The sequence below is a fragment of the Lichenostomus cassidix genome, chromosome 12, assembly GCF_008360975.1.
Source record: "Lichenostomus cassidix isolate B80296 chromosome 12, HeHo_3.0, whole genome shotgun sequence".
Classification (NCBI taxonomy): Eukaryota; Metazoa; Chordata; class Aves; order Passeriformes; family Meliphagidae; genus Lichenostomus; species Lichenostomus cassidix.
The window spans coordinates 19,099,081-19,112,171 of record NC_139493.1 but is presented as its reverse complement, the minus strand read 5'-3'; the positions used below and the strand labels follow the sequence as shown (position 1 = coordinate 19,112,171).

The 13,091-nt window shown below is 43.7% G+C and overlaps 1 protein-coding gene across 2 annotated transcripts in view; it reads left to right on the top strand.

Annotated features, from left to right (window-relative positions):
• NUP210 (nucleoporin 210) overlaps positions 1-1,496 on the top strand; it is a 62,606-nt gene extending 61,110 nt beyond the window's left edge. For both annotated transcript variants that reach the window (XM_085073098.1, XM_085073099.1), the window contains exon 40: positions 133-1,496. In XM_085073098.1, the coding sequence (XP_084929224.1) occupies positions 133-233 (101 nt within the window). In that variant the 3' untranslated portion in view covers positions 234-1,496. The remainder of the gene's footprint in view (positions 1-132) is intronic.
• Positions 1,497-13,091: the final 11,595 nt, after the last annotated feature.

Sequence of the window (13,091 nt, the reverse complement as noted above, 5' to 3'; positions counted from 1 at the left end):
TTATTTCACTTTGAATGGATCATCAGATTCCCTGCTAGTGTTCAGCAGATGATCAACAGCAGTTACTTGTTTCTTCCTTCTCACACTCCCCCCCCCCAGTCTGATTGTTGTTCTCTCCTTGCCATGTTTTAGGTACCCTTGTGTCACCTGCACATTCCCTCAGTCCCCAGTCCCCGAGCAGGCAGACGAGCCACTCGGCCACGCTCTGGAGCACGGGTTATGCCTATCGGTAGAGGCAGCAGGACTCCTCCTCATGCTGGAAAATAAAAATAAAACAACTCAGTGCCTTAGCAAGTTCAACAGCTTCAGCAGTTGTGATGTAATTCAAGTTTTTTCTTAAATATAACTAGTTTCTTAATTTATTTTTTTTTTATATTTAGGGTTCTTTGAATTTATTTTTTTATGTCAGTGCTTCAGTTCTCAAAAGCTTGTTTTATCTGTTGTTTTTTGCTGCCTGCATAAAAAGCAGTGTTTATGCTAATCTGGCTTTCTTGCACTCTTCAAGCATATAGAAGTTATATCTAACTTAAGAGTGATAACAATTTTTGTTTACTTTCTGTAAAAATTAGATCTCTTTTTAATGAACTTTTTAAAAAAGGGAGATTATAAAAACAGGTGAAATATGAGCCAAAAAATTTGAAGGATTGTATATTTCAAAGAACTAGTTTTTATTTTGTGTTCCAAATACTCAGGAATGTATTGCACTGATAAGTGTTCTTATGTTTAGCCTTACACTGGGATTCATCAGCACAATGTGCTGGTTTAGCATTAGGAATGCTACAACTGTGAATAATTTGGAGTTTTTTTACAACAAAAAATAAAACAACAAAAAAAAAAACTTAGTGTGGCTTCCTTTGGATACAACTGCAGTATTCCTTGGTACTGTAAGCACTTTCTTGAACTGGGAATGTGAAAGCATGTGCCTTCTAAGTGGACATTTCTTCTGGCAGGAATCCTTTCTTTTGAGGATATAATCACCATCCCAGTCACTTTTAATTGTAAGCAGGGTTTTGCAGCTATCAGAAAAAGGGTTTGTTTACATATAACAAGGATCCCAGTTTTAACTGTGAATAATATCCTGGCTGTCTGAACTCTCCTAAGGACCATAAGGAAAGTGAAATATCAAAATACTTAATGCAAAATACTTTGTACAGAACTATGCAGGCAAATGTATGAATGGAATGCAGACCCAGTGCATGGCATAGAGCTTTGGTTTCACACAGTGTTAAAAAAAAAAAAAAGGATTGTTACATGTAATTGTATTGACGCTTGTTTAACTTACTGGCTAGTTTTGGAGAAGTTGTGCCTTAAGTGCTGGTACTACTTGAAATGGTCAGTTTGGATGTAGATAATAATTTGAAACTGTATTAAATCCTTTTAAGATTCCTTTATTTTGCCATTGATGAATTTTTTTGTGGTTTGGCTGTTCAGAATCTACTACTGGACTGTATTATTTCAATCTGTATTATTTAATAAAGCTTTTTAAGATTCCTTTATGTTGCTGTTGATGAATTTTCTTGTGGTTTGGCTGTTTGGAATTTAGCACTGGGCTGTTATTTGTACTTCACTTCCTACAGCCCCTCAGTGTTTGCAGTCATGGTTTTTCAATCTTAATTGTCACTTTTCTTGACAATGTAATGTTTTTAAATACTTTGACCATTTTTCAACTAGTATTTGTTGTCTGGGACTTCTCCCAGTTTTCACTAAGCATCTTCAATTCCTCCTGAAGTCAGTGATGGTTGTGAAAGCAGCTCATAATTTTCTAGGTTTGTTCAAACTTCCCATTTTGTTTGTTTGGGTTTTTAAGAAAAGATGTGATTTTTTCCATTTCCATTCAGGGAGAAATGAAAGGGCTGTGAATATCTCAGTGCTACTGTGATAAGCACTTCAGAAATGCTTAAAGGGGAGTTTTTACTCTCCCGTTGGTTCTCCTTCCCATTCAGCAGTCTGGCACTGAATGTTCTGAAAAACAAACTGCTCCAAGTGGTGGGAGTACTTTGGCAAATACTCACTGTTTAGGCAAGTGAAATACTCATTTCTTTAGGCAAGTAGTTGCAGTCTCCTGGAAAAAAAAAAGTAGAAAGTATGAAGTAGGGAGCTGGCATGACTAAGGAGCCAACCTCTCCTGCAAGCAACAACCAGACTTTTGCCTTGAAGAGCTCATGTGATCTGTGGGATCATTCCTGGTGCCAGGGGGCTGTGGGGATATAAATTTATCTGAGCATGTTGCTGCCAATGTAAAGATATTTTTTTTTTAATAGAATTAAATGAGTTTGCATTTTAATGCTTAGTTTTTCCCCTGTTCACTTACTGCTTGTTCTTGAGTGTTTGCTCCCCTGAGGGGGAGAAGGGCTGCCGGGCATGTGTTTGTTCCAAGATCCAGGACTTCTGTGAGTTGAAATGTCTTTCTGAGTTTCTCAGAATGAAACAGTGCCAGCTCAGACCCAAAGCTCGGTCCCTTCCCATCCAGCAGGATTTGGTGTGTGCCAGCAACAGCAGGTCCATCTCATCATGCTGGTACATGGGGGAAAGGTTTTCGCGCAGTGAGTGGTGAAATCACTGAGCCCATGCCCTGGGCTCTCCTCGCAGCCCTGGTTTGCTGTCCCTGAGCACCCAGCCCAGAGGGCTCCGCGGCAGAGCCCGTGTTCCTGAAGTGCCCGTGTTGGACACTGCGGGATCTGCTCAGGGCAGAGGCTGCCCCTTGGCAGTTGCAATACTTGGCCAGAGAATGCACTCGCAGGAAGCTTTTCCCTCAGGAGCTGGAAGCAAAGCCTGGCACTGAGGTGCTGTCTCGGCCCAGCCGCTCCTGTGCACAGCGCGGGAGCTCGGGGGCGCTGAGCTCTGCCCTCGGAGCTGCGCTGCTTGGCCTCGGCTCTGGGAACAGTCACCGCTGCCGTTTCTAACAACGTCCAGGCTTTATCTTTGTTGTGCTTCTGTACAAATGTGTTTTCTGTCCCAGAACAGTATGTATGTTGTAAATCTCCTGTGTTGCGGGAATTGTCCTCAGAGCGGCTGAGGGGAGGCAGCCGCCATGCCGGGGAGAGAAGCTCGGCCGGGCAGAGCAGTGTGGGCTGTACGGAACCTTCCCCACCTCCTCCTAACGTCTCGTTTCTCTTTAAAATGTTCTAGTACAAAATGAAGAAACAAACAAAAAAAAAGTCTTATTGTGCCCTTTCGTTGGTTTGGTTTTTTTTTTAAATCTCTCAGATTGGGAGTGTGGCAGACGGGAATGAGGAGCCATTTAAAAGGCTCAGCTGTGATCAGCAATTTGTGTCCGTGAGGGTTAAGGATGAAGAGGAAACTTAATCTTTAAAACAACATACTTGAAATCCTGGGCAAGTTGTGTGATCTGTGTGGACAGAGGCGATTGATCCCTGAGGGGGCAGGAGATGTCACCTCACAAACTGGCTGCAGACAGTCGGGGACTGGGAAGGAGGAAAATGTTTAATAACAATGTTTTATACTGAATAATACTAAATATTGTTATCTTGAAATGTAATAGAAAAAATAAAACCATAGAAACTGAGTACTCGCTAGAATTGCAGAGTGCTATTGCTATTGTTGAAATGTCTCTCTCAGCTCATTAAAGTGAGCCCCAGGCCTGCTGTGTGTCTCTGAGGCAGAACTATGGAAGGACAATCTCTGCCCATCTCATGCTTTTTAGTCAAGTGGCTCAGATTTCTCTCCTGGTTCCTGTACTAATCCTGGTTCCTGTACACTTACCAGGAGGATGCTCACCTGTGGCAGAGGACAGAGTTCAGAGGAAAATGGGATCAGCTGGAACTGCACATTCCCTTTATGTTTTCCCTGTGAGCTGATGCAGAGGGCAATGGGGAAAGGGATGTCTTCCCTGAGCTCCAGGAGCAGTTTTGTTGCCAGAGGCTGCAGAAGAGCAGCGAGTGCATGTGAGTCTCCACACAGAGTGGCTGCTGCTGAGGCCACACAGGCCATGGACAGTGCCTGTGTGGGGACAGGGACACGGAGCCTGTCTGCTGTGCCAGGCTGTCATCTGCAGCCAGAAAATCCCTGCCTGCCAGCATCTGATCAACAGCCATGTTCCAAGGAAGCATTCCATTAGACTGGCAAGGTTAGGTTAATATCGGTCTTCTACTCCAAATTGCTCCCTAATACAACATCCCAAAATCAGCCTCATCTTTCTTTTGCCATCTCCCCCCTTAAAAAGTGAGGCCTATGATGAATGAAACCTTGCACACACCTTTTCAGGGAAGAGCTCTTTCTGATAAGCAGCCAGGACTATGGAGTGGTGCTACAGGGGAAGGTTTTCCTGGCAGCATGTTAGCTGACTTTCATACTTTATATGAAGGATTAAAGTTTTACAGGTGTCAATCCAGCCTCCTGGCTAATCCCTGCATTTACTTGCAGATAAAGGTATTCTTATCTTCCCTATTTGGTTGTTGATTTTGGCTTTCATGAGGACATATCAGTCATTCATGAACATCCTCTGATGATTCCCCAGTACAGGGCTCCCCAGGAAGCTTGGGGAATTTCCCATTCCAGCTTCCCCAGTTAAGGATACAGCTGGAGGACACAAGGTCCAGTCAGAGTGTGTTGCTGTAGCTCTTGTCTGAGGCAGAGGTTTTCCTGAAAGAAGGTATCCAGGTAATATCCACTGAAATTGTCTTTAGTTCTGTGGGCAAAGTCAGGGCAACTTCATAGCTGGTTCTCTTAATGTACATACATTTTTGTCAGAAATTTCTGGCTGAGCATTGTGTTTGTAACAACCCAAGCACAACAGAGGTTCTGGAATGAATGGCTGGGGAAGGTTCTTGAAGAAAAATAATTTTTAAAAAGTAAATTCTGAAGGTAAGATGCTTACTTTTGAGGAAGCCATAATAGTAGAGAAGCACAGGGTACCTTCCAGTGCAGAAGTGCAAGAACTAGGTGTTTTTAGCTGCTCACAGGTACTTACAAGTCCCGGAGGCTTCATTGTTTGTGTAATAGTGTGTGAGCTGGTGGCTCAGTTTAAACACCGAGATGGTGTATGGAGATTCATGTCTTTGAGTAAGTTACTGGAAACAGACTTGTTTGTAAACCATTGCTCCCTGAGTTGAGGCTGCTGGCTTAGACCCATTACACAGGTACAGCACTGGGACACCAGTTCACAGGTACAGCCAGCAGTCTGCAGTGCCAGAGGGCACCAGGCAGTTCCTTCCAACAGAAGCAGGGAAGTGTGTGTGTGTGTGTGTGTGTGTGTAACTTCATTTTTTCCTAACCATCTTGTCCTTTCCTTGCAGGATGTCCCTGGAGATGCTGTGCCGAGGATCCCGTGTGTAGCAGCCTGTTCAAGAGAGATTTTGTACCTGTGTCCCACAGCACCTTTCCTGGCTCTTCCTGTGGTGTGCTGCCTGCATCTGTGTTAGGCCGTGTCTCATCATGTCCCAGCAATTGCAGGGACACTCCCTGATGCAGGAGCTCTCCTTGGAGAAGCCCTGGAGATAGTGTTGGATTAACAGGCAAGGTACATGCTCTCCAATGAATTCTTCTTCTTTTAAATGTTTTTTTCTGGTAAAGCAACTAGAGGTATTGTTCATGTATTTAGCTTTATGATTCTGGGTTAGTCTGTGTTTTATTGGTGATTTGATTAAAACCATTCCTTTTCAGCTGTTTCTTCCTCGGATCAGTTTCAAGTTTATAGCTGGCCTTAAACTCCAGCCTGTCTTCTCCACAATACAGCCCTTCTACTCTCATAGGAAATGCATCAAGTTCTAAGCTGGAAAAAAAGGCATTTAGCAAGTGGTGACTATCTGATATAATGTCTTCAGGTGACAATAAATATTCCATTTTTTATTTGTTTCACTTGCAAAACTATAAAACCTCTGCTTTATTTTTAGTTTGAATGAAGCTGGGTTCACTTTTCATCTAACTTCAATGAGACAACTTCTCTATGTAAATTAGGTGCACAGTTTCTCAGCACCTTCTCTCGAAGCTTGCAAAATTAAAAGAAGAATGGGAAACTCATTTTTCTCCTTGATTCATATTTATCACCATTGCATTGAACTGTACCAAGAGCAAGCCGTTTTCCATATTTTCCCTCGTACTACTTGTCTTTTCCATCTCCTGAGCTATTTTTATCCCAGGTACTGTGTTTACTTCTGCAGGTGGCCTGCTCAAGAGCTTTGTGTGTTAAAGCTCTTGAGCAGGCCACCTATTTGGCCTGCAATTTGTGCCATCTTCACCCCTCAGCACAGCCTCGTGTTGCTCTGCTCTGTGTGCTGCCTCCCTTTCAGTGCTTGGGCTCTGCGTTGCCATAATTCCTAAACAGATTGGGAGCTGCAGTTGCTGTTTTCCATGGAGCAGACGTTGTGTACATGTTTATGATTCACCCAGTCATTCATTTTTCCCAGTTCTCACTTCTTACTTGCCATGTTATGTTTTAAAGTGCTGTTTCCATTCTGCTTAGTTCAAAGCTTCATCTTAGGCCTTAGTTTTCCATTTAGCATAAATAAATTTATTTCAAGCTGTTGTATTTAGGGATATGTCAGGGTCTCTTTTGTGACCTTTTATTAATTTTTTAATTCCATTTCCCATAAGGGAGTGGTCTCCAGAGCAAATATGAGGCAATGTGAAGCTGTAGTGACAAACATTCACCTTTTGTGTTACAACTCTGTCACTTGTAGTTGTTGTTCTCATTGCTGACAACCATCTTCCAGTGCAGACAGGGCAAAAATCCCTAAGCATGTTAATGTGACATAGCTTTATTTCTAAATATGGGCTGCACCAATCCAGATGTTGTAGTGGGTGCAGCAGTTGCATGGTACCTGTATGTAGCTCTGTGTTAAGAATCCTCTAATAACCAATCTGATATCAAATGAGAGGCTGGTTTACTTCTGCTGATTGTCTTTTTATGGCCAGCCTCAAGTAGGTGGCTGCTTCCCACATATCAGATATTTTGTTATCATCCCAAGGAAAGGCCTGGGAGTTCTGAGCTATTTCTGTTTCCATCAAGGCTGATTTTTGACTTAAGAATAGGAGAAAAAGAGAAGCTAAAAGCATTAAAACACATTGAAAGGAAATGTAATGAACAATCAAATGAAGACATTTATTCTCTGTAAACATAAGAATAGGCCAGAAGGAATAAGTTTGATGGGATTAAAGAAGAAAAGGCTTTAAAACCTGGATTATAATGGGTCTTATATATATTCAGAGAACAGTTCTCTGAATGTTGCTTTTGGCAGAGAGTCCATGTGAGAGAAGGCAGTGTGTGGCCTAGACCTAGAGCTCAGTGATTCTTCCCTGAACTGCAGCACTTTCCAAAGGAGTATCCCAATGTGGAAGATGCTTGAGCCAAGGAGCAGCTCATTTGCGTTCTAAACCTCCTGATCCATGTATGGAAGGCAGTGTAGGGTTAGCTGGCAATGCCTAGAACACACAGGGCAAAGGGTCCTGCTAGGATCCATCTTTCCTCTTTACCCAGGAAATATAAGGATGCCTCTATCTACGTTTCTGAAGATCAGAGAATAAAGGCGACATTTCTGCCCTCAGAAGAAATGTGCCTCCCCTGGGGAATGGTATTTATAAGAGATATGGACAGAGGCAGAATATTCTAGGAACAGGAAATATTAACCTTAGTTACAAATTCTCTTCCCTAGTATTAGGGAGTCCACGTGTAGGCATCCTCTGGATCTTGCCATCATGGATCTTGCAGACAAGGATGGATAAGAAAGAGCTTCCAGAGAGGCTTTCTCTTGCAACTTTAACCACTCCTAGCAGCAGATAATTAGTGAGGATGTCCTCCAGTGACCCACCAGGAGGGAGGGAAGGAGTCAAAGGGAGATGGGCAGGGGGAAACAGCATTTAATAAAAGGATGCTCCCCTGATGATCTCCACTGAAATAGGCACAAGCCAGACAATACTGGGCCTCATCTGGTAGAGTAATTAGAGGAAATCATCAGGATGCAACAGCTTCCTCACACGAAAGGGAGACAGCTGAGCTTTCAGGGCCTGGCCTTTCAGGACTACTGCAATCACTAGGCTGCAGTGGCAAAAGGGTAAGGCACTACAGAATGGACAGGAGCGCAGGAATTAATTAGATTTTTTTCTGTGTGGAAGGTTCTGCTTTCATAATGGAAAAACTTAAGAGCTAAGTGGGTCTGTGTGTGTGTGTGTGTGTGTGTGTGTGTGTGTGTGTTTGCAAAGAAGGTGGCTGGAGGGACTGTCTAAGCTCTCAGGGAACAAGCAGCTTCACAGTGTTCTCTGACCCAGGAAATATTCCCTTCCCAGCTGTGCAAGCTAATTCCCACCTAGGGACATCCTTTCACACTTTGGATGGGAAAGCACCACAGAATATCACTGCAGAGTCAGACCAGAAATTCCTGCAAAGGAGTACTTGAGGCTGCCTGTGCCAAGGGTATCCCTAGTAAATAATTTTAGGCCAACATGTGCTAATGGTTTACAATGACCATCTTTAAATAAAACAAAAGTGGTATTGTCTAGATAAAATCTGGTGATTGAAATTCAGTTTACTGATCAACAAGCTCTGAAGTTCTGGAACTAGTTTTAAATATTTGTTCTACTTCACATGTATTCATCTGTGAGAGAGACAAGAGGTGGGAGATGTCTTTTGTGGCATATGCTTTACTTAGAAAATAAAGTTCTGAGAATCTTAAGTAGTAAGAAACTGCCCTGAGTAAGAAAATAGTGAAAATTGCCATATTTTACCCACAAGGAAGGGGAAAAAATAATTTTCTAAATAGCTTGTAATTGGACAGCATGAGTCACTTGTGTTATTATGAGTGAGTCATAAATAGAAGAGGCATCAAAAGAGTTATTTTTCAAAATATATTAAGATAACAAAGAAACTACGTCTCCCAAAATGTCGCTAATAAGGCACCAGGCCATCAAACAGGCTAAGCTTGTTTGAAATACTAACTCACTAAAACTGCTTTTTTTTCTTTTTCTTCTTCTTTTTTTTTTTTTTTGTAAAAGTAAAGGAAAAGGCTGTTTTCAATTATCTTTTTCTATAAAAGCCAATTAGCCTGTCTTTAGTGGAAGTTGGGTCAAACCTCTCATTAGAAGGATATTAAGAAGCCTGAAGTTTCAGTGTTATGATCCAGCCTTTACCAGCAGTGATCTGCTCCTGAGCTCTCCTGCCACACAGAGTTTGGTCAAGTCATCAAACAGCCAACAAAGCTGATTTAGCCTCAATACTTTGTCATTGTTCCTATGTATGTTTATATTTTCCCTGATGTGGGGATAAATTGAATGTAGGAGGAACTTCAGAATAATGGTAGTGGAATTTTCTAGCCTGATTCTCTTGCGAGAGGAGGCACGGTCAGCCACGCTGTCCCTGTGTGGGGGTGCGGCGACCCGATGCTGCGGATCCCGAGTCCCCGAGGCCGGCGGTCAGCGTAATCCACGGGGACGCTGCCGAGGATGCCATCGCCTGGGACTCGGAGGAGGCCGGGCCGTAAACCGCTCTCTCCCTCCCCTGGAAAGTTTTTCCTAAGTTTATTGGTTTAAAGTTCGCTTCCCCGCCCCTAGCACCGCCCCTGCTGCTTGCCCTCACTAGAATGTTCTGTTGCCGGGCTTTCCCCATGAGTTGCTTGTAATCCCCTCCCTACTTATATTTCATTTGCTCCCCCGCTTGTCCCTCATGTTGTCCCGGAGCCCCGTTGGCTCCGCCCCTGCTGTTCCTCCCCGGGAAACCCCGTATTTCCCCCTAAAAACCCCCTCCCTTTGTTCTCTCGGTGTGGTGTGGCCGCGACCCCAGCCCCGCCGGGTTCTGCGCCCGGCAGCTGCGTGGACCGCCCCACCCGAGAGCCCCCAGTGTGCCTCCCCCGCGCCGCTTCTCCTTTAATAAACTGCACACTGCTGACTCTCAGCTCGCACTTTCTTTATCACGGGAAGCGACCAGCGACTCCACGGCGTTCCTGCCCGGCAGGCACCCGCCTCCGCCGCGTGGTCCCTGCCGCTCCAAGGAGCGAGCCTGGGAACACTGAGGCTGACCGCAGCCGCCTCTGGGACAGAGCTGAACAGCCGGGAGGGCTGAGAGCTTGGGCCCAGGTGAGGCCCCCGAGGTCTCCCGAAGCTCCTGCAGCCCATTGGGGCCAGGCGGCCGGACCCCTCCGGACCTTACAACTTCATCCCTGTGTGTGTGCTTCCACTTGCTGTTCTAACTTTGAGCCTGATCCCAGCCAATTTAGGTAATAGAAAGAGTATCCATAGCATAATTAAGTTGACCTGTGTTTTGCAAAACTTAATTGTGTAAAGCAAACTTAAAAATTTTATTTTTAGTGTTGTGCACGCCCATCCTTTGTCAGCTTGCAGGTAACCCCCAAAGACACAGGGCTTTACAAATGCCTTGTCTGGATAAAAACTTCAGTGAGAGTTTGCAGGCCCTCATGAGGATCAAATGTGGCCAGCAGGCACCAATAGAGCTTCTCTTCCCCCGGGCAGAGAAGGTGGAATTTCATTCCAATATATTTTGTGAACAGAAAAAGACAGCAGAATAAGTAGCAATATCCAGTGCAAAAGCTACAATGCAGCCTATAAAAAGAATCAGCTGTGGAAAACTGGAGAGTTAATGAGACAAAGTGTCATGAAGGGTCCAAGTTAAACCAGTTATACTAAAGTCAGTAATTTACATCTTTCAGTGTTCTGCATCACTAAATGTTACTCATAGTGTTTGCTCATTAGTAACAATAAAACCTGCGACAATGGCAGGCACAAAACCAATATGAAGTGGAAAATAGCAAACTTGAACAAAAGAAGCAGAACAAAAAGGAATGAAGAAAATTGAAAGCAAGTTTGAGCTAGAGGAAAAAAGAGCAATTCTTTGTGTAAGGAAACATGATGTTACACAGTAAAAAAAGCATTTGAGTTGGTCTTGCTGCTTAGCCATGGCTAACACAGGGCAGCAGAGCTGGACTGAGGCCTTTTAGCTCCGTGTCTTCTCTGTATTCACACACACATTTATTTAATGAAAATTCCTTGGATTTCCCTGCTGGAAGCAGCAAACCAGTCCATCCTCTCGTGCTGCACTTGGAGAACAGTCATTTGCAGATCTGTTTCCAGAGGCTCTGGCAGGGTGGCAGCAGCATAGCTGTAACTGAGGAGCTTGTTACAGAAGCAGAGACTGGAGCACTGCGTCAGCCTTTATTGCTGATTTCCTGGCTGCAGCACGTGCCAACACCCAATTGTCTATTGTCCTTTAGTGATTCCAGCCCTTGCCTGGTGTTCTCTCCATTCCTGTGTCTGCACAGGACTGGGCTCTGCAGGGTGAGGGAGAAGTGGGTTGGTCCCTGACAAGGGGCTGTGTGTGCTCTCGTCGTCCCTGCAGCCTCACGCTGCCGTTGCTTGCCTCTGGTACTCGCAGTATCCTTCAAAATTCACACACAGGCTCATCCAGCTTACATTTGGTTGTAAACAGGGCCTTCTTACTTTTTTATGAAAACTGTTTTGAAATAATTGCGCTGGGTTATATATTCGTTCTTTATTCAGTGGCACTTTTCACTGAAGTTTATAGGAGAATTATCAGAAACACTGGGGTTTTTTTGGTGGGTTTTTTTGTGAGGGTTTTTTTTGTTAGTTTTTTCTTTTTGTTGTTGTTGTTTGTTGTTGTTCTTCTTCTTCTTCTTCTTCTTCACTGTGCAGCAACAGCATGGTGGCTGTAATGTGCGAAATACTGATCTCTCTCCTATCTGACTTAAGATGTGTTCTGAAGGGCCTTAGATCACAGAATTCCAGAGTAAGTAGTAATACCCTAAAACCCATCCAATTCCAAATCCCTGCCATGGGCAGGGACACCTTCCACTGTCCCAGGCTGCTCCAAGCTGTGTCCAACCTGGCCTTGAACACTTTCCAGGGATCCAGGGGCAGACACAGGTGCTCTGGGCACCCTGTGCCAGAGCTTCCCCACCCTCACAGTGAACAATTTCTTCCTAACATACAGTGTAAGCCTTCTGTCTTTCAGTTTAAAGCCATTCCCCGTTGTTCTATCACTCCATACCCTTGTAGATCCAGCTTTTTTGGCTGAACCAGGGGAATTGCCACAGACAAGGTGGGATTTTTCTATTCTTTGCATTCTGGAGAATAATAGAAGACTTGGGAACTGCTGTCAGCTCTTATAAACCAAGGAGCAAGGGTGTGAATCTGACCACACTGAGGTACAAGTCAACAGTCAAAGCTGTGACATGAGTTCCCTAAAAAGTCCCGACAATTGCTATTAGAGATAACTGTGTGCAAACCTCCTCACCTTTCAGTCACAACAAAAGGTCTGCAGTATTAAAAGCCAAATAGTGAGGGAATGAATGTATGTTATTCCCATATAATATTATTTAAAATATTCCACATAATTTTCTCTTCAAAACTTTATTTCCTCATGCCTCACTAGTCATCTTTGGATCTGAAGCTCTGGCCCTGTCCTGGTGGATATCTGGGGGCTTGTTCATTTGCTGGGTTAATATTTTATTTCATGCTGGCTTAAGACTGGCCAATAGAAATAAATAGCCTTCGATTCTAGCACAATTAAGTATCTCTTGTGAAGAAAAAAGAACTCTGTTGTCTTGAGCATCTGACCCCAGCTGGTGCTTTCTCTCTGCCAGCTGGTTCTCACATGGGAGGAAAATTAATAAAATTGCCAAACAAAGCAATATTTTCAGCAAGTACCCAAACACTGAAGGCTAAACATCCTCCTTGGAATGCCAGAAGTGGATTCCAAATAAGCAGCTAACTGAAGGATTATTTTGATAGTGTTGTAGAAATATTGGTCTACTGGAGAAGTTTAAAGGTCAGCTGAAGTGTTTTGTGGGGGTTTTGTTGGTGTTATTGGGGTTTTTTGGTGCCTGACTCCTTAGTTCTGGGCATGCTGTTTTTATAGAGCATCATTGACACACTGGGGTCTCAGAATCTGTGTTACACTTACTACCTTTGCTGTAGTTTCCATGTTCCTCCCCTACTAAAAAAATGTCACTTTTGTGTGATTTTTTTGCATCTCTGCTATGAGATCCCACCTCCTTCAGCAGGAAGAGATTGATGAATTGAGATAATTGCAGAATTAGATAGTAGTTGCTACCATTCTCAAATTATTTCATTTAATTATTAACAATTTGCCCAGAGCTATCTTGGGGGTG